We start from the raw sequence: 26,713 nt of genomic DNA on the forward strand, positions 1-26,713 counted from the left end.
ATGTGTGTGCGTGCTCTCTCTCAAAATAAGTAAACTTTTTAAAAAAAATGGTTAAACAGCAAATTTTAGGTTATATACTTTTCACCATTTTAAAAACTGAAAAAAAAAAAACCCACACATACACAAAAATAAATACTACATAGGACTGTAAATGGATAAATCAGTAACGTGTATCAACAAAGATAAACACAAATCTATAAAACTTATAGAGGGATGCTTGGGTGGCTCAGTGGGTTAAGCATCTGACTCTTGGTTTTGGCTCAGGTTGTGATCTCGCTGTTTATGAGATCAAGCCCAGTGCTGGGCTCTGTGTTGACAGCCTGCTTGGTATTCTCCCTCTCTGTCCCTTACCCACTCATGTGTGTGCTTTCTCTCTCAAAATAAACTTTAAAAGACAACACAAATGACACATAGATAACATATGAATGATTTCATTCATATGAAGTTCAAAACCAATATATTATTTAGGCATGTACATAGACACACATATATATATGCTATTTTTAAAAATGTAAAACTATTATTCCTTGAGATGGAAGGATATGTTTGTGAAGGGGTACGTGTGTTCCTCTAAGGTCAAGAGTAACGTTCTATTTCTTAAGTTGGTGGTGGATATGCCAATGTCAATTTTATTATTTAAAATGTGCATGCTTGTTTTATACACTTCATATGAAGGCAAAGGCCCATCCAAGGATTATATAGGGAAGTGTAATTTATTGAACTCACTGTTGTATTTCTATGAGTGGACTGTAAGTTTATAGTTTCTTAAATACTCTCATCAGCGTAACATCATACTCATTCCCTCGTCAATCAATAAACTAAAGAAACTCTTTACATTAATCAATTAAATAAACTCTTTGAATAAACTGTTTATAACGTGAGTTGAGATTTCACCTTTTTGAAAATTATACTGTAGAGAAAGAAAAGTGAACAAATTATAAATATATTTAAAATTTAAAATGAAATATAAGATTGGATATGACAGGAAAAGGGGGAAAAGGTTCATAGATGACCCTGATTTAGGATCAGTCTAAGTACAGATTGCGGTAGCATTCACTCATAAAAGCAATATTGGAGAAGGACCAAGATTGGGAGGAAAGATCACAACTTTGTTGCCTTTGAGATACTCATATTGATATGTTTATCTGTCAATTCAATCTATGGGTGTGCATGATGCTGTGATTTATAATTAGGAATATATATTTTGGCTTGTACCTCTGTTCCTGGCACACAGCTCCTAAAACCCTTAGAACTTCCTAAGCAGTAAGAACTGTAGGGGTATCTTTTGTTCCAGTTCCTGAAATAGCTCCAGAGCCAAAAGGTGAAATTATGTATTCATAGCAAGCCTCTTCAACCACACCTGAGTATACGTTAATTAGATGACTTCTGGACAGCCCCCAGGTAACCTAAGGATGGCAGCTGGTTGCCAGGGGGGGGAGGGGAGGGTGAGGAGGACCAACCATTTGATCAGAGGGTTGGCACTTTTGGCCTCTACCTCCAACTTCTGGGGAGGGGAGAGGGGCTAGAGGATGAATCAGTCGATAGCAGCCAATGATTTAATCGACCATGCCTATGTAATAAAGCCTGCATTAAACCCAAAAGGATGGAGTTCAGAGAGCTTCTAGGTTGGTGAATGCATCCACATGCTGCAGGGTAGTATACTCCAGATCCATGTGAACAGAAGCTCCTGTGTTCAGGACCTTTCTAGACCTCACCTCATATGCCTCTTCATCTGTATCCTTTATATTCTTTATAATAAACTGGTAACCATAAGCCAATGTTTCTCTGAGTTCTATAAACCACTCTAACAAATTAATCGAACCTGAGGAGGGAGTGGTGGGTACCTCCAGTTTATAGCCAGTCAGTCAGAAACACAAGTTAACAATCTGGACCTAAGAGATTGGTGTCGGAGTGGGGACAATCTTGTGGAATTGAACCCTTAACCTAGGGAATCTGATGCTCTGTCTCTAGGCAGCAAGTGTCAGAATTAAGTTAAGTTGCCTCTAGATAGTGTCAGAATTAAGTTAAACTATATAGGACAGCCACACACCTGGTGTCAGAAGTGAAAGTATATTATAGCAAATTACTGAGAGGAGGCATACAAGAAGTGAGTTTTCTCCTTCGAATGTGGTAGAGAGGTGAGAATTGGATGTGAAATCAGGAAACCAAGACAACAGATGTAACTAAAAGAATGAACACAGATGTGACTGACTAGCAGTAAAGTACAAATAAAGAAAAAAGCCCAGCAAGAAAACCTCCCTCCCAATCACACTGCACATCCAATTCATCAGCAAATCCTACCAGCACTACCTTCAAATCATATCTAGACTCCAAACACTGCTACCACAGCGGTCCAAGCCACCGTCTATCATATAAGGTATTACAGTAGACTCCTACACAGTCATCCTGCTTCTTCCTAAGCTCCCTACAGTCCATTTTCTGTATAGCAGCCAGTGTTGTCCATTTAAAATTAAGTCTAAAGTCTCCAACGGCTTCCTATTGCATTTAGAATAAAACCTAGATCCTTACTGAGGCATGATTTTACTATAACTACTTCTCGTCCTGCTACTCATCTCACCTCACTCCAACTCTACTTTAGCCTTCTGGTTGATCAAACCACTTTCTACTTCAAAGTTCCTTCTATCTAAACATTTTTCCCTGATCACAATGGCTTGCTTTCTCTCCTCCTTTTAGGCCTTTACTCTATGTCACCTCTGACAGGCCTTCTAGAATCATCCACTTAAAATTCTCAACCACCTTTCTCTACTCCCCCAGGAGACTCATGTTCCCCTTTTCGGATTCTTTTTTCTACATAGCATTTATCATTACCTGTACTAGTCCACCCAGGCTACTATAAGAAAATACCACATAATCATTTTGCAATAGACAGGTGGAATCAAATCATCACATTGATGGGATGTCAACAATTTACACAGGTTGTATCAACAACATCTCAATAAAGCTGGAAAAAAATACCACAGACAGGGTGGCTTAAACAGAAACTTGATTCTCAGAGTTCTGGATACTGGGAGCTCAATTTCAAGGTGCTGGCTGACATAGTTTCTGGTGAGGCTCTCTTCTAGGCTTGCAGACAGACATCTCACTGAGTCATCACATCACTTTTTCTCTGCGCACATTGCAGAGGAGAGAGCAAGATTTCTGGTATCTATTCTTATAAGGACACTAATACTACTGGATCAGAGCTCCACCCTTATGACCTCATTTAACCTTAATTACTTCCTTAGAGACCCCATCTCCAAATACAGGAGTTAGGGCTTCATTCAATATATGAATTTGGGGGTTGAAGGGAGGACACAAACATCCAGTCCATGACACCATCCGATATATTAGTTTACCTTTCCTATGTGTACGGTTTATTTTCTGTCTTTCACCCCTGGAATATAACCTCTACAAGGACAATGATTTTTGTTTGTTTTGCTCAGTTGATAGTCCAGTACCTAGAACAGTATCTGACACACAGAAAGTACTCAGTAAGTATTTGCTGACTGAATTTAATAAATGAATGAAAAAAGAAAGGTCCAAAATAATAAAAGGTCAAAGAGGGATGTAAGAAGGGGGAAAAAATCCTGTGCAATCCAGTGCCAACGCTCTTAATAAAGGAAGAATATTCAAGTGATTTGTCAGATGTTGATAAAGAAGAAGGGGAAAAGGGTGATATATGTCAATTAAAAGACATGAGCTCAGAGACTAGAACTTTTGTTGATGAGTTTTTCTTTCTCTTTATCTCTCTCTCCCCCACATCCCTCTCTTTCTCTCTCCCTCCTCCTTTCCTTCCCTTCCCTCCTTCAGAAAAAATGGAGAGGTACAGGTTTAGAAAAAGCAATGAAAAGTAAGTAGGATATCAAACCTGAGTTACTACAGAGGAAACATAGTCACAAACTGAAAGGGTTAAGGAAGAAATGACATGTCCTCTGGGTAAACACAGATTTTAGTTTAGGTAAGGAATAGCACAAGGAACATGAAAAAGAGGGAATTTGATAATTGTGAGACAACATTTTCACAGAACATAATGTGTTTATTTTAATCTCTTCAGTGGAGGTTTTAAAAAAAAAGTATCTTAAAAGCCTTCTGTTAAAGATTATACAGTGGCTACGTGCACATGAAGTAGCTCTATGGCAAAAACATACTGATTATTTTGATGAAAATGGTCTATAGCAAATTTTCAGTTTTAGGTAACAGAATATTCAGATATACAGCTTTTCCATTCTCACTGCAGGTGACACTCAAATTATACATTTACACGTCTTGATTACTCCCTACCCCTTGCCAGAAAAATCATACAGATAACTAAAGACATACATTGCTCAGTTGAGTTTTAAATTCTCTTAAGTATCCCAACTAGGCATCTAAAAATCAAATAACTGGGGCGCCTGGGTGGCTCAGTTGGTTAAGCGTCCAACTTCGGCTCAGGTCATGATCTCACGGTTTGTGGGTTCGAGCTCCGTGTCGGGCTCTGTGCTGACAGCTAGCTCAGAGCCTGGAGCCTGCTTCAGATACTGTATCTCCCTCTTTCTCTGACCCTCCCCTACTCACTCTCTCTCTCTCAGAAATAAGTAAAACATTTTTTAAAAAAAATAAAAATCAAATAACTTGAGGAAAGAACACTGACACAGAGCCATCTCTGTTAGAAAATAGTTTACTTAGCTTATAAAGAGTAAATACTATTGACATACAGACAGACTAGCTCATACATAATAATATACAGATGATTTAACCTATTAACTGAAGTTCACATCACTTGGACTTAGTAACCTCGCTTTTTTTTTTTAAGTCAGATTTCGCAAATTAAAAGACACTTTGAAATGTTTATGCTTTAGATGGATATTGTTATTTTACTTTTTCAAGCTTCTTAAATCGTATCTCACTAGGGAGGCAATAAGTTAGAATGCAACCTAGTGGGGAAATTCTGCATTTGCTCAATGTCTATAGCTTTTACACAGTTCCAGATGTCCATACATTAATAATGCTCTAACTCAAAGCCTCTTTTTGAAACTTTAGAAAGTGCAAATTGCATTAAGACCTCTTTGCCCTCATTAATGGTATTGTTACAATCCCAGTCCTCTGGAAAATGTTTTTTGGCATGTGTTTAACTTTATAATATTGCCATTTACTCACTTTAATAGCCAGTACTCAAGTCTTAATGCTTTTAATAGGCCTGCCTAAACAGACTACCATCTTTTGTCATCTTTTTCACATAATTTATTTCACTGGTAAAGCCTGTCATATTTTCCATTTGAGAGGGATTCTTCACTATTCATTTCATGAGGTACTAATATTAAAGAAATATTTACTTTCTTTTACTCAGTCTATATGTGCCTATCTATAGATGGCACATGTTAGAAATAAAGTACAATTCCTTTAAAATTTTTTAAGTTTATTTATTTTGAGAGAGAGAGAGAGAGAAAAAAAGAACCATGTGCGAGTGAGCAGGGGAGGGGCAGCAGAGAGAGAGGGATAGAAAGAATCCCAAGTAGGCTCCGTGCTGTCAGTGTAGTGGCCAATGTGGGGCTTGATCTCAAACTGTGAGATCATGACCTGAGAGGAAATCCAGAATCTGGATGCTTAACCGACTAAACCATCCAGGCACCCCTAGTTCCTTTTAAATAGAAATAAAAAAGGAAAATAAGGTAATAGTGTTTTCTACAACTTTTATAGTAAAAATGGGCATATCCTTAATTTTTGCTGTATTCAAAATGTGAGAAAACCAAAAATAAAAATTCCTATTGAACTCTAGCTATTTGGTGATATCTGACTTAGCATCTTCACCTCAAGAGACTGGGTTATATTTCAGGTTCAAATTTTCAGCAAATATAGAAGCAGTCATAAAGCGTAAGGAAGAATATGGAGAAATACCATCCCGAGTGAAAGTAAGATCTGTTGTAGCTGCTGGCTATCTAAATGGAAATGAAAGGTCCTACAGTGCTCTCTGACAAGGAGCATTCCCTCTCATAAATTTGTTTAAGGACTCTGAAAATGTTAGAGCTGCACTACTGATACTGAAGTAGTCATTTATTGATACATTCTGATAAAAGTATACAATATTTACAACGTAAAAGATTTCCAGTAAAATGGAATTGTAGAAATAACTCCTACATATCCTCACAACAATCTACTTGGTTGAAATTTCTTGAAATGAAAACAATGGTTATTTATGCATGGAACAAATTATTAGTCCTCTAAAACATGAATTCTGAACTTTTGTTGACTGGCCAGCATAGTTAGTTAATCAGTGTCTGAAATAACCATACAGTTAAAATGTATAAATATGACCAGTTTTGCTACTTCACAGTCAAGAAGTATTGGGTTAGTAAATTTGGCTGAAGTAGGAATGAATATATCTATTCATCTATATGTTTCATTTCTTACCTGACAAAATTAATTGCAGGCCAAAAAAAAAAAAAATGTGACTTGCGTTCTATCCTCTGTTAAAAGGCTAATAATTAAACTATAATGCAGTGTCTACACCTGTACTACTAGAATCTTGGTAGAATGCAGGCTGAGAGAAGAAAATGAGTAAGAAGCAATCACTACAAAGTTTCCTAAAAGTTACTACTTTCAGGTACTGTCAACCTGAATTTATTGTAAACCTATTGCTGTACATCCTGAAGATCAAATGTTCTGGAAAAAAAAATACTACTTCACAATCTAGTGGAGAAGCACCAGGTACCCCCACATCAATGTTTAAAATGTAATGTAGTAAGCGCTATTATAGATTAGATGTATGAGGCTAGGCCAAAGAGTGACAAACTCTGCCTGAGGGTTAAGGATGGCTTAATATAGTTTAGAATTAATAATCTTTGAGCTGGATATAGAGCATAACATTTCTGGATAATAATAAAGTCAGAGAGTGGATTTCAAACAGACACAAAACTATGAACATGACTGATGCATAACAAATTACTCACAAACTTAGTGACTTAAAACGATACCCACATTTTACTGATTTTAAGTTTATTTATTTATTTTGAGAGAAAGAGAGGGAGAGAGTGAACATGCACTTGGGGGTAGGGGCAGAAAGAGAGGGAGAGAATCCCAAGCAGGCTCCACACCATCAGCACAGAGCCTGATGCGGGGCTCGAACTCAGAAACTGTTGAGATCATGGCCTGAGCCAAAGTCAGAGGCTTAACCAACTGAGGCCCCCCCAGGCGTCCACAATTTTTTAAATTGTGGTAAAATATCCATAAAATTTGCCATTTTAACCATTTATAAGTGTACAGTTCAGTGGTGTTATTCACATTATTATACAACGAATCTCCAAAGTGCTACTTACCTTGCAAAACTGAAATTATACCCCTTAAACAACAACTTTCTCCCCTTTCCCCAGTCCCTGGCAACTACTCTTCTACTTGTCTCTATGAATTTGCCTACTCTCGGTACCTCATATAAAGGGAACCATACAGTATTTGTCTTCTTGTGACTGCCTTATTTTACTCAGCATAATGTCTTCCAGTTTCATTCATGTTATGGCATAAAAACACCATTATTTATTATCTGTAGATCAGAAGTCCAGTCATAACACAACTAGATTCTTGCTTAGGGTCACATAAACTCAAATTAAGGTGGCTGTCAGGACTGTAGTTCTCATCTGAAACTGGGTTTTCTTCCAAGGTCACTGGTTGCTGCCAGAATTCATTTCCTACTGGTTTTAAGACTATTACTCCCATTTTTTTTTTTTTTTTTGCTATCTATGGGCTGTTATGTCTCTCAGCAGCTAGAGGCCACCTGCAGTACCTTACCACATACTCCACCCCTCCCACTAGTCAGTTTACAACAAAGATGTTTGCTTTCTTCCAGGCTAGATCATGTATCTCTGACTTCCTTTTCTGCACCAGCAGTAGAAAATTCTGCTTCTAAAGGGCTTTGCATGATTAGATTAGGACCATCTAGATAATCTCCCTATCTTAGTGTCTACTGACTTAAACATTTTTTTTAATGTTTATTCATTTTTGAGAGAGAGAAAGAGAGAGAGAGAGAATGAATGGGGGGGGGGGAGGAGGAGAAAGAATGGGAGACATAGAATCTGAAGCAGGCTCCAGGCTCTGAGTTATCACCACAAAGCCTGATGTAAGACTCAAACTCATGAACCATAAAGTCATGACCCGAGCCAAAGTTGGACGCTTAACTGATTGAGCCACCCAGGGGCCCCAAAGTCTACTGATTTCATATGCAAAATTCCTTCAGAGTAGTACCTAGATTTCATTGAATAAACAGGAGGAGTGTGTACACTAGGAGCCTGGAATCTTAATGGGCTATTTCAGGATTTTGCAAACCACATATATGCAAGTATGAAAATGCATGGCGGCGTAAGGTACTCATAATAATACAATGTAACTAAAAAAAGGTATATATAGAATAGAGAAGTGGAGGAGTAGGCTGAAAACCAAGACTTCTAGGTAATGCAAGGGATTTTTAGGCGTAATCTTTCAGAAAACGGAATCACTAAAGATTTTTAACTCTTGAGATATATACACATGTATATATTGGTCCAATAGACCCATTTTTCATTTTTGAACATACCTATTTGTAAAGATAATCAATTTCAAAATAAAATTTGATCAACATTTTTTCTTAGAAGACTTCCAAATGACCAAGAGAAAGTTTACTTTAAAAAAAAAAAAGAATAAAACCCACTGGAGCTTGCAATCACCATGGGGATTAACTGGATTCTTTTATAATTCTAAGATATATTATGGGATCTCACTGATATTATTTTTTCCACATCTTGAAACATTCAGCCATTTCATTATCTTCTACACTACTCCAACACTACTCATGAATTTTTCCTAGTAATGCTAAAGAAAACTAAAATAATAAGAAAATTTGAATAATGATGACATCATGTAGGACAGTACAATAATAAAATAAACTACTATTCTTTTTTCTTATTGTGTTGTTCAAAGTATTGCATCACCTTTTCAGAAAATATAAACGAGAATTCAGGACACCTCAATTTGTAATATTTGTAATCTGTTTTTAGCTTTCATTGAATAGTGTGGAGAACTAAAAATTTTTCATTTTCTGCCAATAATGGCAAAAAGAAGTTAATTAACAAAGGAAGATGTTTAATAATTACTAGATGAGTAAGAAGACAAAGGGACAGCAACACTCCAACTCTAGTGACAATGATGAAATTGGGTGGTGTTAAGTAAAATATATCTCTCTGAGTCTTCAGAAAACAATATCCTAGGTAAAAGTTCTCAAATTCAAGAACTGATGTGTGATCAATATATAAAGACAAGAAGGAACCATGGTGGGGCCCCTGGCTGGCTCAGTAAGTAGAGCATGCGACTCTTGATCTTGGGGTTGTGAGTTTGAGCACCATGCTTGATGGAGAGCTCACTGAAAATGAAGGAGCCACGGTGGTTTCATCAAGTTGATTATTCAGCAGGAAGGACTTCATCATACAATATTTTGTGACAACACTGACCATTCCTTCCCATCTCATTGTGGCTAAAAAGCAATGTGGCATTACTCTGATTATTTATTTATTATATTTGTACACCAAAATTTACTTAAAACAGAAATTTTATATCTAAACTCTTCTTAAAGTTCTCAATAATTTAACAATTCCTTTATTCTTCTATAAATTATTCCTACAATGACTTAAAAAATATATAACATCAAAAGAGAGCACATCCAGAAAAATGTGGCCTATAAAACCAAGAAGCCTCCTTCCCCTGTGTACAATCTGCAGAAGGAAAAAACAGATAAATATATGGAGTTGACCTTGTTCATACTGACTATTAACTATACTGGACATAACTACATACATTGAATTGTATTACATATAGCTATAATAAAGCTCTCTTTGCTCCCACCCTTTGTAAACCCCCTCTGCCCCAAAAAAAGTTACGGCTACTTTTCATGGTGTACTGAGGGTTAAACAAGATAGTAACATGATCAGTGTGGAGAAAAAAACTGATGGAGAAAAGAACGGAGGAAGAAAGATCACTTAACAATAATTTAGTTTAGAGATGGGGATCAAACTAACATACTGACAGTAGTATTTCTACAGTATATTTGCAAAAGACACATCTGATAAAGGACTATTATCTAAAATATACAAAGAACTCTTGAAACAACAATAAGAAAACAACCCAATTAAAAAATGGGCCAAAGGCTGGAACAGTCATTTCAATGAAGAAAATATACAGATGGCCAATAAGCATATGAAAAGATACTTCACATCTTATGACACCAGAGAACTGCAAATCAAAACAAGATACTACTACACACCTATTTATGGACAAAATCCAAATGATAACAAGGACATAGTGTGAATAGGAAATGGTACTGCTGTTTAAAAAGACAATCTGGCAGTTATTTAAAAAGGTAAACATAATCTTACCACACAATCTGGCAATTGTATTCCTTGGTATTTACCCAAATGAGCTGAAAACTTATGTCCACACAAAAACCTGCATACAGATGTTCGTAGCAGCTTCCTTCATAATTGCTAAAACATGGAAGGACTAAGATGTCTTTCAAGAAGTAAATGGATACATCCAGACAATGAATAGTATTGAATGCCAAAAAAAAAAAAGAGCTATCAAGGCATCAATAGACATGGAGGGAACTTAAATGTATATTAGTAAATGAAATAAGCTAATCTGAAAGGTTATATACTGTATGATTTCAACTACATGACAGTCTTGAAAAGGCAAAACTATGAAGACAGTAAAAAGACCAATGGTTTCTAAGTGTTAGGAGAGGGAGGAATGAACAGGCAGAACACAGGATTTTTAGGGCAGTGAAGTTACTATGCATGATATTATAACGGTAGACATGTATCACAATACATTGATAAAAACTCATAGAATGTAATAATACCAAGAAGACCCTGAGTGTACACTATGAACTTTGTGTGATAATGATATGTTAATATAAATTCATCAAGTATGATAAATGTACTACTCTGCTGAGGGATGTTCATAATATTGGAGGCTATGCATGTGTGGGAGGAGGAGCTCTCTGCACTGTCCACTCAGTTTTGCTGTGAACTGATTTAAATAAAGTCTGTTTAAAAAAAAAAGATTACATGACCTGTACACTTTTCTACAATGAGATGCTATGTGTAGAATCTTTTCCTTGATATTTTTCCCTTCAAAATCTGTCATGATACCATGACCTCTAGTTATACCACCTATAAGCTAATGTTGTAAACCAGGCAAGTGAGGCAAATTTTATTTCTAAAAATTCAGAAACAGTACTTTGTTACAAGGCAAATACCAATGCGCTGGTATGAATTCTAAGCATTCATTCACCATGTCTTGTAGAAAGTGCCATGTCTTTTTTTTCCCTTTAATTTTTTTAATGTTTATTAATGTTATTTTTGAGAAAGATAGAGAGTGAGAGGGGGAGTGGCAGAGAAAGAGGGAGACATAGAATCTGAAGCAGGCTCCAAGCTCTGAGCTGTTAGCATAGAGCCTGAAACGGGGCTCGAACTCACGAGCAGTGAGATCATGACCCGAGCCAAAGTCAGATGCTTAACCACTGAGCTAGGTGCCCCTAGTGTCATGTTTTTTGAAAGAGGTTTTAAAATGTGGTATCCCTTGAGTATCTGGTTCCTTAAAATTGAAGTCAAGAGACTGAGAGAATTCACATCTATAGTTTGTGTTTGTTGTATTATTTGAGAATATTAAATTCTAATACAAAAGGCAAGAAACCAAATGGATGGGTGATATTCACAAGATGTTTAAACCATAGATAGAAGTTGGAAACCTGTAAGTATGTTAAACAGATGAGCACAGCATAGTGTGTGAACACAGTTGGAAAGGGATGGATGGATGAAGTTGACACTAAATATTCAGCTACACACTATACACAGGAAGCACAAAATATTCAAGATACACTAAATATACCAGGCATTGGAAAACACTCATTATTCAAGAATTCTTAATTCAGCTGAACACCGGTGACACCCATCCTGGTCCCACATACCCTCTGCCCAAGAAAGGTGAATAAAATCTATAATCCCAACAGGCCAATTGGTGGACTACAGCTATGGCCAAGTGCACTCCCCCCTATTTTTCTCTAACAAAATAAGCAAGTGCCATTAGCTTTATGCACTTCTCCATTATTGTGCCACCTTGCTCAAACCTCATTTCTAATCTTTGTAACCATACTATTCTGCAAGGAAAGCTGATGTAGCAGAGAGAGAGACAAGACATATGAATACTGTATAACCCAGGGTTTAGGTAATGTAGCCCTTCCACCCACTTGCACCCTAGCCTAAATATGTTACCTAACCCTCAACTCTTTCCCCTTACTTCTTACTGTGGTTTTACATTTATTTAATAAACTATGTGTTTCAAGCATCTTTTGTCTGTCAGCTTCTCTGTCGCATTACCACTGGCATACCATGCCCAATAGGTATATCTGGAGGCTATCATTGCATCAAGGTAATTTCCTACCTGACTATATCCAAATCATCTAAATTCAAAAGCTGACAATCTGAAACAGTTAAAAAGAAAAATCCATTGGTTACTATTATGAAGATTAACTGCAGATGGAGGGCAGGGAGGTGTTTTTGCTTGTAGAGAGAGGATAGAGATGGGAGCGGGGGGGGGGGGGGGCTGGAAAAGCGCCCTCCAAAAATGCAGATGGAGATAAAGTGGGAAAAAAATGGTGGAAACAGCTGCAGAGTCTGAACNGGAGGAAGGGGGGTGTGGGGGGGGGGGGGGGCTGGAAAAGCGCCCTCCAAAAATGCAGATGGAGATAAAGTGGGAAAAAAATGGTGGAAACAGCTGCAGAGACTGAACTAAAATGGAAGAAAGAAGAAAGGAGAGGGTTTAAATTTCCTTAACACTATATAAACAGGGAGAGCGCAGAGTCTGAAACTGCACAGCTCAAATACCTAGTGGTGTTCTGGTGGGAAGGGTGAATTCCTAGGAGAAGAGTGGGACTGGGAAGTCCTCAGACCATGCAAGATTTTCCGTAATCCCAGAAATGCTGCTGCTACACGACTGCGTGAAATTTTTCTGGGGCAGGCTGGCACCCAGCCACAAGTATCCGGATATTGGCAGCAGCAGAGTCTTGCTAGCATTCCTGGGTGTGGCTGGCACCCAGCCATTGCTCGGTGAGACCCTCCCCCAGAGGATCTGAGTGGGTCAAAGCCTCAGTCCCTCAGAAGCGAGAGATTGGGAAATACAGCCGTATTTCTGATAAAACTCAGGATCAAGGTGCTGCCTGCCAAACTGACGGTGTGGTTATGGACAGTGCAAAAGCAGGGAGTGGACTGAAAACCAAAGACAAAGGACGGGTGTGTGATTCCTGGTCCGGGAGAGCACAGAGTTCTGATACTAGCCTGAATACCTGGGTGACACCATTTTCACCCCACCCGTGCATGCACATACACACCTACAGGCGCCACAACAATCCACCCTTGTAAGCTAAGCAGCACCATCTAGTGGAGAACAAAGCCGTTACACTAAGCCCTGCTCAACTGGGCCAATCTCACTCTTCAGGAACACCACAAATCTCTCTGGCTGCTTAGTTTAGGGACTATAAAGGGCTTCAGAGTTTGAATTCTAGGGGAAAACGATGTAATATCAATCGTATCTCAGTCTGTTGGCTGGCCCATCTATTCAATTTTCTTTTTTCTATTTTTATTCTTTCTTTTTCATTTCTTTTCTTTTACTTGAATACAGAAAGATAATTTTAAAAGTTTATTTTTATTTTCAATTTTTATTAAGAATATTCATTTTTTTGACCAAATTCTTTACTTTTTCGTAAATTTTTCAAATACTATTTTACTTCCATCATTTCAAGTTATTCTATTTCATTGTATTCATTTTCTCAAATTTTCAAAGGTTTTTTTGTTTATTTTGGTTTTTGTTGTTTTTGTCTTATTTCTTTTTTCATTTTCTTTTCCCCTTTTTTCTCTAATCAATCAAGCTCCTTTCAATAACGAGACCAAAACACATGTAGGACCTACCATCACTTATTTGATTGTGTGTGTGTTTTGTTTTTAATTCTTTAATTTTTTTTCCTTTTTTCTCTAATCAATCAAGCTCCTTTCAATAACGAGACCAAAACACATGTAGGACCTACCATCACTTATTTGAGTGTGCCTGTGTGTTGTTTTTAATTCTTTAATTTTTTTTCCTTTTTTCTCTAATCAATCAAGCTCCTTTCAATAACCAAATCAAAACACACTTAGGATCTAACATCACTTATTTAATTTTGTGTGTGTATGTATGTTGTTTTTAATTTTAATTTTCCCTCCTTTTTCTCTAATCAATCAAGCTCCTTTCAATAACCAGACCAAAACACACCTAGGATCTAGCATCATTTATTTGATTCTGTGTGTGTGTATGTGTGTTGTTTTTAATTTTTTAATTTTAATTTTGTTCCTTTTTTCTCTAATCAGTCAAGCTCCTTTCAAGAACCAGACCAAAACACACCTAGGATCTAACATTTCTTATTTGATTCTGTGTGTGTTTTGTGTTGAAATTTTTTTTATTCATTTTGTTTACTCAGAGAGAGAGAGAGAGAAAGAGGGAATGAGTGGGGGAGGGGCAGAGAGAGAGGGAGACACAGAATCTGAAGTAGGCTCCAGGCTCTGAGCTGTCAGCACAGAACCTGATGTAGGGCTCGAACTCAGAAACCATGAGATCATGACCTGGCCAAAGTTAGACGCTTAACTGACTGAGCAACCCAGGTGCCCCATATTTTTTAATATTAAAAATTTCCCCTTTTTTCTCTAATCATTCAAGCTCCTTTCAATAACCAGACCAAAACACACCTAGGATTTAGCATCATTTTTACAATTTTGTGTGTGTCTCTGTGTTGTTTTTAATTCTTTAATTTTATTTTTTTCCTCTTTTTTCTCTAATCAATAAACTCCTTTCAATAACCAGACCAAAGCACACCTAGGATCTAGTACTTATTTATTTAATTTTTCTTCGTGTGTGTTAATTTCAATTTTTTATTTTAATTTTTTTCATCTTATTAACTTTTTCTTCCTTCAAAAGGACAAAATGAAGGAATTCTCCCCAAAAGAAAGAGCAAGAAGAAACATCAGCCAGTGACTTAACCAACACAAATACAAGCAAGATGTCTGAACCAGAATACAGAATCACGATAAGAATACTAACTGGGGTCGAAAATAGATTAGAATCCCTCTCTGTGGAGACAAAAGAAGTAAAAGGTAGTCAGGATGAAATAAAAAATGCTATAACTGAGCTACAATCTCGAATGGCCGCCATCAAGGACATCATCAAGGATGGATGAGGCCGAGCAGTGAATCAGCAACGCAGAAGACAAACTTATGGAGAATAATGAAGCAGAAAAAAAGAGAGAGAATAAAACAAAAGAACACGATTTAAGAATAAGAGAAATCAGTGACTCATTAAAAAGAAACAACATCAGAATCATAGAGGTCCCAGAAGATAAACAGAAAGAAATAGGGGTAGAAAGGTTATGTGAGCAAATCATCGCAGAAAACTTTCCTAACCTGGGGAAAGACACAACAACAAAATCCAGGAAGCACACAGGACTCCTACAAGATTCAACAAAACTGAACATCAACAAAGTATATCACAGTCAAATTCACAAAATACTCAGGCAAGGAAAGAATCATGAAAGCGGCAAGGGAAAAAAATCCTTAACCTACAAAGGAAGACAGATCAGGCTTGCAGCAGGCCTATCCACAGAAACTTGGCAGGCCAGGAAGGAGTGGCAGAATATATTCAATGTGCTGAATTGGAAAAATATGCAGCCAAGAACTCTTTATCCAGCAAGGCTCTCATTCAAAATAGGAGAGATAAAAAGTTTCCCAGACAAACAAAAACTAAAGGAATTCATGACCACTAAACCAGCTCTGCAAGAAATTTTAAGGGGAACTCTCTAAAGGGAGAAAAGATGGGAAGGGGAGGGTGGTGGGGAAAGACCAAAAGCAACAAGAGTCCAGGGCCAGATGGCTTTACAGGGGATTCTATCAAACGTTTAAGGAAGAGCTAACACCTATTCTTTTGAAGCTGTTCCAAAAAATAGAAATGGAAGGAAAACTTCCAAACTCTTTCTATGAAGACAGCATTACCTTGATTCCAAAACCAGATAAAGATCCCACTAAAAAAGACAAACTATAGACCAATGTCTATAAATGTTTATAAATGTCTATAAACTATAGACCAATGTCAATAAAAGAAGGAAAACTAGAAAAGTCACAAATATAAGGAAATTAAAGAAAATTTACTAATTTATTCTATGAGGATAATATACCCTAAGAGCAAAGGCATTCAAAGATATTAGAAACAAAAGAAACTGGGGCACCTGGGTGGCTCAGTCGGTTGAGCATCTGACTTCACCTCAATTCATGATCTCACGGTTCATGAGTTCAAGCCCCTCATTAGGCTCTCTGCTGTCAGTGTAGAGTCCGCTTTGGATCTTCTGTCTCCCTTTCTTTCTGCCCCTCCCCGACTTGTGCTCTCTCTTTTCTCTTTCTCAAAAAGCAGCAAAAGAAACTATAGACAAATATCTCTTATAAATAGTGATGCAAGAATCCTCAACAAATTCAGCAACCAAATTCAGCAACATACTAAAAGGATTATAACCAAGACCAAATGGGATTTATTCCCAAAATTAAAAAGAGTAGTTATATGAAATCACTTAATGTAACATATAGAATTAACAGAATGAAGAACCAAAAAAACCCCCCATATGATTATTCTCAATTGATACAGAAAAAGCATCAATGACCCCCCAAAAGTCAATTAACTAAGAATAGAAGGAAACTTCCTCAACATTATAAAGCAATATATGAAAAACCCAACGCTAATATCATTCTCAATGAAACAACTCACCATGCCAGTTTGCACGACTTCTATTCAACATGGTAGTTTAAGTTCTACCCAGAACAATTAGGCAAGAAAAAGACATCCAAATTGGAAAGGAAAAAGTAAAATGATCTGTTTGCCGATAATATGATCTTATAAATAGAAAAATAAAGATTCCCCCCCACAATATAAAGCAAATAAATTTAGAAAAGTTGCAGGATACAAAACCAATACACAAAAACCATATTTCACAATTAAAAAAAAAGAAATAACAATAAATATCAGAAAAATAGATCAAAGATTTGAGAAGTCTCTGAGGTACAGAGCTGAAAGGTGAGAAGTAACCCAGGGAACTACTGTTTTTCATTATGATCATTTTATATTATTTGTGTATAGGAATTAATTTGATAGCAAAGTTACTTTTAAAAAGAAATTACAATAATGAATTCAACAAATGAAAAATGGGAAATTTTGATATGTATTATGGAGAATTAATATCCATGTCATCTATTAAGTCCATAAAAATCAATGAAAAAGATATAGTATAAACAGACAATAAATTGAAATAAATAAGCAAATCTCCCTATTAATCCCACTATTAAAAGAAATAAATTAAGACAAATAAAATGTTTCAAAGCTTATTTTCTCATCTTCCCATTCTTTTTAGTTGAAAAGGTAAAAACAGAAAAATAATCCATTCATTATGCCAATTTATAAATCTGCTACAAAAGTATATTTAAATGTTACAGTCTCTGTAGTCACCAAATAATCATCAATTTCAGTAATGTAAAATTAATACTGTGCTATATCTATTCCAAAATTTAAATTTAGGAAGTAACATTCCCTTTATATTTAGAGTAGTTACTTTTCTTCTACCAACTAATGTATTTCACCTCAATATATTAATGATTAGGATGTATTTTCAAACTGCTGAACCCAGCTAATCAAAATTAAATCATTTGAGAACAATGGTATAAGATGATACGATGCACCGTTCAACAGTCTGTTTTCTTTTTCACTGTAACTTTTCCAATGACAATCATATTATTGTCAATTTAAATACCTTTATATTAGATTTGGTTTTCCTCTCTCTCTCTATAAACCAAAAAACCCAAGGAAAAAAAACAAAAGCCAAAGAAACAATACCAAACTGCTTCCTAGCATATAAACAATCATTCTTACCATGTCTTTGAAGCCTAGCAGAATATGAAATTACTTATTTACTCAACTGGGCATTTCTTGGCTTGCTGTTGTGATCGTGATTGGAAAATATAAAAAGACTTTTATTAACGTATTGAGATTTTACTTTTCTTTAGTTCCAGGCTTAATTATTAGTTTTATTTAACATAGCTGTTTGGTGTAAATGTTCACACTTTGGGATAAATATTGCTTTCTTTTAAGAACTTTTTAAATGTTTATGTCCATTTTTTCCCTGGATGTTCTTGTAAAAAAAAAAAAGAACAAACCTATCTGATTAAATTTCTTCTGACAGAAATTCTTTCAATTTTTCTACAGGAAGACTAATTTACTATATCTCTGGCTAAAAAAGTACGTGTCTTAGTCTCATTTGGGCTGCTATAACAAAATACCTCAATAGCTTTTAAACATAAGAAATGTATCACTTACACTTCTGAAAGCTGGAAAGTTCAAGATCAAGGCACCAGTATGGTCACACTTGGTGAGGTCTCTCTTCCCAGTTCATTGCTGGCACCTTTTCCCTATGTCCTCACATGGTGGAAGGGGCAAGGTTTCTCTCAAGAGTCTCTTTTATTAGACACTAATCCTGTTCATAACAATTCTAACCTCAGGACTTAAGGATCTCCCAAAGGCCTCACTCCTAATATCACCTAGGGGTTAGGCTTTCAACATAAGAAATTTTGGAGAACATTCAGGTACAGCAGTATGTATATAAAAGGAGAAGCAGAGCCAAAAGTATTTCAGTATTGTCATTCAAATATATTATTTATACTACTATCCTTACATATATAACTTCCAATGAGAAAATAAAAAGAAATATCACTTTTCAACATTGCAATTTAGCTTGAATTTTGATAAAGTACTGTTTTATTCTTAGGAATTATATGTAGTTTTAATGATTTGAATTTTAGGACTAAAATACACTATGTAACTCAATTTTACATAATATTATTAAAAACCAGAGTGACTCTAAAAACAATAAAAATGTCTAGCCAAATACATGAAGTAAAAAGATGAACAAAGGAAGTCTGACTTTAGATTCAGATGAATCTAAACAGATGAATGTTTAACACTGAACAGATGAAACATTCAAAAGGATAATTTGTGAAAGTGAAAAAGAATATACTATTTTCCTTCAACTATGAAAAAAATCAAGCTTTCCCTAAGAATAAAAACAATGTATACATAAACAGTCCTCATATAACAAACATTGCTTGAAGACTTTTAGTCTTTGAGAGTTTCAAGTAAAACAGTGAATGAACTATCTCAATCAAAAAGTAAGTAAAACAATATATGATACTTAGAAAATTATAATTCCTCTGTTGTTTCTGAACTCTGGAAACTTATCATGGTAATCTCATGTGATTTTTTAAAGGCAAGAGAAACAATATTCCCTTACCTTGTAAGATGGCAAGAAACACAAAATTCCTTGGCTCACAGTCTGACACACAGATAACAAAAGTGCCCCTACTTCATCCTGAAACTCAAATGTTTCCGTGTGCTGGAAGGTTGCACAGAGATGCCGACCCTTGGGGCCTGACCCAATGGTGCCAACCCAAACCTAGAATACAAATATGTATTAGAGTCATGACTGAAGTAGGCAAATTAGCATTTAGTTGGGAGCCTTAATTACATATATTACATGTATGTCAAAAGAAGATCAAGAAACAAGGTTAGAGGAACTTTATTTTTAAATTGTTGGTGTTTTTCTATTACCATTCATTAATTATATATAAATCTAAATTATAAAAGTTTTACTTTAAGCACGCCACTGACCACTTAGGATAAAAGAAAAAAGAAGTTTTACTTTTCTATTTCCTAAATAGCATTATAAAACTAAACACGTAACACTTTTGTTGGATAATCTGAACAAATGAAATGAGTAAATCAGAAATGATTCCAGACTATTAGAGATGAAGGCTTGTATGATCTGGTATAGGTAAGTCTTTAAGACTTGACTATGATAAGACTTATGAATATACTTAACAAATTTACAAATTCACTGATGCTCAAAGATCTATAGTCCTAAAACATCAAATCCACCAAATTTTAGTTATTTGCAATTCATCTACATTCATACAGATCCAGCACTGGTGTGATTTGACTAAAAGAAATAAAAAGCTTTATTGGTAATCTACAGACAATATAAACACTTCAGATTGTTGAAACTGTAATAGCCCTGTATTTTCAAATAATGTATGAGACTAAGGTACATTCTGCAAGATGACATCTAATGGACACTGGTTTAATCAACTTTCAACTAAATGATTAACTAGTAATAAGATAAGCTGATATGAAGTATTTCCTGCCAGGATGCAACGAGAAGTAACAATATCACCCATATAGTATTGTTACCAAACTGTTTAACCTGAATCTTATCAACAGGAAACAATCAGATAAAATCCAGATTAGATTCCTCAACATAACTGCTCACTTGAATTCTATAAAAAGGTCATGAAAGACAAAAAAAAAAAAAAAAAAGAAGGGAAAACAACAGTTTTAAAGACTAAAGAGATATGGAAGTCAAATGCAATATATAATACTTGATTGGATACTGGATCAAAAAAACAAAATAGGGGCGCATGGGTGGCTAAGTCGATCGAGTGTCAGACTTCAACTCAGTCATGATCTCCAGGTTGGTTGAGTTCCAGCCCCACATTGGGCTTGTTGTTGTCAGTGCAGAGCCTGCTTTGGATCCTCTGTCCCCCACTGTCTGTCCCTCCTCTGCTTGTGGTGTCTCTGTCTCTGTCTCTCTCAAAAATAAGCATTAAAAAAAGATAAAATAAAAAGATACAAAGATATTTTAGAAACAAATGGAGAAATATAAATATTGACCCTATTGTATCAATTTTAAATTCCTCTGGTATGATCATGGTATTGTTATGTAGAATTATGAAATTGTTCTTTAAGTTTATTTATTTTGAGAAAGAGAGAGAGCAAGCAGGGGAGGGGCAGAGAGAGGGAGAGACCAAGCAGGCTCCCCAGTGCCAGCATGGAGCCTGACATGGGGCTTGAACCCACGAACTATAAAATCAAGACCTGAGCTGAAACAAGAGTCTGATGCTTAACCACCAGGTGCCGCAGATTATGTAATTTTTCCTAAGAGAGACAGTCTAAACTATTAAGGGCAAAGTGTCATGATGTCTACAAATAACCTGCTAATAGTTTATTTTAAAATGTGCATTATACACATACACATGTATAATGTTATTGCTCACATTTTGCAGTGTTCCTCTTCTCTCTCTTTCATGTATACACATGCAAAATGTTAACAATTGATATACCTAGGTGAGGGGTATAAAGATATTCACCATATTAAGAATTTTTTTGTAACTTTCTGAAGTTTATAATTATTTAGAAGTTGAGGGCATCAATAAATGAATGGACAACCAAAATGTGGTATATACATGCATACAATGAAATTATCTTTCAGCGTTAAGAAAGAAGAAAATTCTGATTCACTTACAACATGGAGGACATCACGCTAAGTAAAATGAGCTAATCACAAAAAATACCTATGATTTCACTTATATTAGAGTATCAACTTCATAAAAATAGAAAGTAGAAGGGTGGTTACCAAGGGCTAGGAGGAGAGGAAATGGAGAATTGTTGTTTAATGGGCAAAGAATTCTAATTTTCCAAGATGAAAAAGTTCTAGAGATTGGGTACACAACAATGTGAATATACTTAACAAGATTGAACTGTACCCTTAAAAATAAGATGGTAAATTTTGTTATATTTTATTACAATTAAATTAAAAATCATGTTTTATAATAGAAAAACTCAAAAAAGGCCAAGAGATTACTCTTTAGAAAGATTAATAAAAGGGATAAACTGATACCAACACTGATAAAGAAAAAACATAAAACCAGAGAATACAAATTGATAGTATCAGGTAGGGATAAGGAGAACATGGCTACAGAGCTTATAGACATTAAAAAGATAATAAAACATTTCACAATAAAAAATAAATTTTGGGGGCACCTGAGTCAGTTATGCGTCCAACTTCGGCTCAGGTCATGATCTCATGGTTTGTGGGTTTGAGCCCTGTGTTGGGCTCTGTGCTGACAGGTCAAGGCCTGCAGCCTGCTTCAGATTCTGTGTCTCTTTCTCTTTTTGCCCCTCCCCCATTCATGACGGTCTCTGTCTCAAAAATAAATAAATATTTTTTAAAAACTCTTTTAAAAGTTGGGAGGAGGGGTACACGGGTGGCTCAGTAGCTAAGCGTCTGACTCATGATTTCAGTTCAGGTCATGATCTCAGTTCAAGCCTGGCATTGGGCTCTGTGCTGACAGTGTGGAGCCTGCTTGGGAATTTCTCTGTTTTTCTCTCCCTTTCCCCAACTCATGTGTACATGCTCTCTCTTTCTCAAAAATATATAAAGAAATTAAAAAAGAAAAAAAGTTAGGGGTAAATGTTATAATAAAATTCAACTGAAAAATTGGCATTTTTACTATTATAATCCATTGACATTACAGGTTAAACAGGCTTTTGTGTACTAGACTGAGAACTCAGAGCCTATAATACCATTCTTATGAGAAAATATGCTAAATTTATTAATAGCTTCCCATATTTATTTGAACCTCTGAAGAAAGAGACTTAAAACTGGAGCATATGGGGCGTCTGGGTGGCTCAGTGGGTTAAGCTTCCGACTTCGGCTCAGGTCATGAACTCACGGTTCATGGGTTTGAGCCCTGCGTTGGGCTCTGTGCAGACAGCCAGCTCAGAACCTGGAGCCTGTTTCAGATTCTGTATCTCCCTCTCTCTCTCTGACCCTCCCCTGCTCACATTGTCTCTCTCTCTCTCTCAGAAATAAATAAAACATTAAAAAAAAACAAACTGTGGAGCATAGAGTACACTTGTGATGAGCACTGGGTGTTGTATATAAGTGTTAAATCAAAAAATTTTACTCCTGAAACTAATATTACACTGTATGTTAACTAACTGGAATGTAAACAGAAAGTTAAAAAAAAAAAAAGTGGAACATATATTTTTCCTTCACTATTGTTTATAGCAGTATTTCCAAACAGGAGCACTCTGCCATTATAGAAAGCACAACTCTTAGTTCTATAGAAGCTTAGCATTCCAGGCCCCCACCTACTAAATGTCAACAGTTCCTGCCAAGTAATTGTGAAAACCAAAATGTCCTTTCAAATACACCTTGGTTGAAAACAACAGCTTTATTTATGTGGAAACTAATTTGACAATAAACTATTAAAATAAAAAAAAAAAGAAAGAAAACAACAGCTTTATAAAGAACTAGAATTGTGTTAGGCACACATGTGATGCTCAATATGTAGCTAGCTGCTTTAAATTACTTTCTAAAAAGAAACAGAATAGACTGACAAATGACAATTCAAATGTTCCTAGGGAACTAAATAACATAAATGTAGTATTGTTCTAAAACATTAAAAATTTAAGTTCTAAAACTCATGAGAGTATTTTTAATTAATTTCAGATATTAAAACCTATGCTGAACACTTGCTAACTAACTAATGCCAGGAATTAATCTAGGTGTAGTGGAAGAATGGGATAAAGGAATAAGGAAATACCACTATCTATTGGAAAAGAGAAACACATGAACAAATAATTATGTGCAGGAACTATGGTAAAGAAGTTAAAATTTTTTAAGCTTATTTTGAGAGAGAAAGAGAGACAGCATGCATGGGGGAGGAGGAGAAAGAGGGAGAGAGAGAATCCCAAGCAGGCTCTGCGCTGTCAGCACAGAGCCCCATGAAGGGTTCCAACCCATGAACTGTGAGATCATGACTTGAGCCAAAACAAAGAGTCAGATGCTTTACTGACTGAGCCACCCGGAGCCCTTTGTTTTGTTTTTAATTCTCATTTTAAAAAAACCCTAAAACATATTTAAATGAGGAAACTGCAATACAGTCTTTGCATCTAAAGTGTGTATTTTTACACACTAAACTGAAGGAATGCTACTTATTTCGGCATCTCCTTTTGTTGACACTACCAAGTAGCTGACAGATTTTCTTTTATACTCAAACTAAGATGTTGAATTTCCTACAGGATCTGTTTGCTAGTATTTCAGGTATCTTCTAATTTTTTTTAATATAAAATTATATTGGGGCACCTGGGTGGCTCAGTCAGTTAAGCGTCCAGACCTCAGCTCAGGTCATGATCTCACAGTTCGTGGGTTTGAGCCCCGCGTTGGGCTCTGTGCTGACAGCTTGGAGACTGGAACCTGCTTCGGATTCTGTGTCTCCCTCTCTCTCTGACCTTCCCCTGCTCACGCTGTCTCTCTCTCTCTATCAGAAGTAAATAAAAAACATTAAAAAAAAAAATTAAAATTATACTGAGGTAATAAGATTGAGAGCCTTCAGAAAACTAACCTGTGAGTTATTAATGACATGATTAGCCTCCAGCTGGATAGTAAACGTAACACCAAGTTCTGATGAAAAGGATTTCATTGGTGATAATGTCCCAGATGTCAAAACAATGGTCCAAACTTTGTCATTAACATCTGAAAAGGCCTAAAAGGAAACATTACTAGATACATAAAATCATCTTTAAAAGAGTCAAACATAATTATTTAATTGTTGGTACTGAGCAAGATGACAGAAGTTTCATTTACAACATGATGGGCTTACCACAGCTGGATTTAAGCACCAAAAGTTTAGCACACGAACTGCAGTTTTCTGTCTTATACGTTTCTTGTTTTTGGCTTGAGCAAAGAATTCACTTTTATCTGAAATATTAGTCTGATGTATCCAAGAATAAGTCTGTTGAATAGCAACTTTATAATCATCTGCAAATCTGGATGAAAATAAAATGGTAACTAAATGGCAAAACTTTATGAAACATATGATGTCCCAGCTACATACAATGTAAAAACTGATTAAAACTAAGTTGAGAGTTGTGATATCTTCCCACTCAAAGATAACATTTCCCCCACCAACAACCCTCACCACTAATTAAATTCAGTAATTCTGATAGAAAATGAACCATTAAATCTTACAATCAACTTTCTCATACAGAGATTAGGTATTAGCTAACTACCCACTTCTTACCATTTCCCATCCCTATGTCCAAACAATACATAAATTATGGCAGAGACAGAATTAAAATCCAGGTCTCATAATTTCTAGTCCAGAGCTCTTTGTACTCTGTGCTACATTATCAGCTACAAAATAGATAATAGCTATCATTAAAGAAACTAAACAGTGCATTTTATGATTCATTACATGAGAAAAATGGAAAGAATTTTTACTGAAAACTTCAAAAGTTTAGGAAACTAATTACAAAATTCAACTTCCTTTAAAATATGGGTCTCAGTCTTCATTAACGTTTTTTTAGTCTTTGTTAACTTTTAATGAAGGTATTGATCTTTGTGATCCCATCCAACTTATAATTTCTTTCAATAAGAGGCTATACACACTTGGACTTACAGAATAAAACTAGTATTCTCTACCATGTCCTCACAGTAATATTTACTGTTAACTTCATCTCTAGAGAGATAAGATCTCAAAGTTCAAGTCAGGACCCTAAAATCTGTGGAGAGAATTTTATAAAAGTACAGGGAGCTAAAAAATATAAAACATTTAGAAGAAAACATAGGGCAAAATCTTTATGATACCAGATCTTAAGATATTCCTTATATATACAAAAAGCACAAGCAACAAAAGAAAAGACAGATAAACTGAGTTTGATTAAAATTTAAAAACTTTTGTGCATCAAAGAACACTATCAGAGAATGAGAAGACAACCAAGGAATAAAAAATCTTTGTAAAACATGTATCTGATATGGGATAATATGCAGAACATATAAGTAACTCTTACAACTCCACAACAACACTACTACCCAATTCAAAAATGGGCAAAGGACGGGAACCTGGGTGGCTCAGTCGGTTAAGCATCTGACTTCAGTTCAAGTCATGATCTCGCAGTTCGTGAGTTGGAGTCCCACATTGGGTTCTGTGCAGACAGCTCAGAGCCTGGAGCCTGCTTCAGATTCTGTGCCTCTCTGTCTCTGCCCCTCCCTCCTCACACACTCTCTCTCTCTCAAAAATAAATAAACATTTTTAAAAGTGGGCAAAGAAGGTTGCCTGGGTGGCTCGGTTGGGCGTCCGACTTTTGGTTTTAGCTTAAGTCAGAAACTTGCAGTTTGTGGGTTCAAACCCCACATTGGGATCTGCACTGATGGTGCTGAGCCTGCTTGGGATTCTCTCTCTCCCTTTGTCTCCGCCCCTCTTCCTGCTCGCTCTCTGTTTCTCTCTCAAAATAAATAAACTTAAAAAAATTTTTTTTAAATGAGCAAAGGGTATGAATAGACATTACTCCAATGAACACCTGCAAATGGACAATAAGCATATGAAAAGATATTCAACAAACTAGCCATTACTGGAGGGTAGGTAAATCAAACCTATAACCAGATAACTCACTCATTAGGATGGTTATTATCCAAAAGCCAGAAAGAAGGCTGCAGAACAACTAGAAATGTTGTGCATAACTATGGGAATCTAAGACATGCAGTTGCTATGGAAAACAGTCTGTTGGTTCCTCAAAAAAGTTAAATACAGAATTACCATAAGATCCTGCAATTCCACTGCTAGGGACTCAAACAGATACCTGTACATTAAAATTCACTTAGGATTATTCACAATAGATAAAAGTGAAAATAATCCAAAAGTCCATCAATAGAACAATGGATAAACAAAATATAGTACATGTATGCAATGGAATAATCGGCCATAAA

At 35.9% G+C, this 26,713-nt stretch overlaps 1 protein-coding gene across 1 annotated transcript in view; it reads right to left on the reverse strand.

Moving 5' to 3' along the window:
• The window catches only part of BRIP1 (BRCA1 interacting DNA helicase 1), a 171,696-nt gene that overhangs the window by 70,814 nt on the left and 74,169 nt on the right, over nt 1–26,713 (reverse strand). Inside the window, 3 exon segments of the mRNA XM_077745525.1 lie at nt 19,397–19,558; nt 24,351–24,491; nt 24,609–24,774. Of these exon segments, the coding sequence (XP_077601651.1) occupies nt 19,397–19,558; nt 24,351–24,491; nt 24,609–24,774 (469 nt within the window).

The sequence above is a fragment of the Crocuta crocuta genome, unplaced genomic scaffold (genome assembly GCF_008692635.1).
Source record: "Crocuta crocuta isolate KB4526 unplaced genomic scaffold, BGI_CrCroc_1.0 scaffold333, whole genome shotgun sequence".
NCBI classification, from domain to species: Eukaryota; Metazoa; Chordata; class Mammalia; order Carnivora; family Hyaenidae; genus Crocuta; species Crocuta crocuta.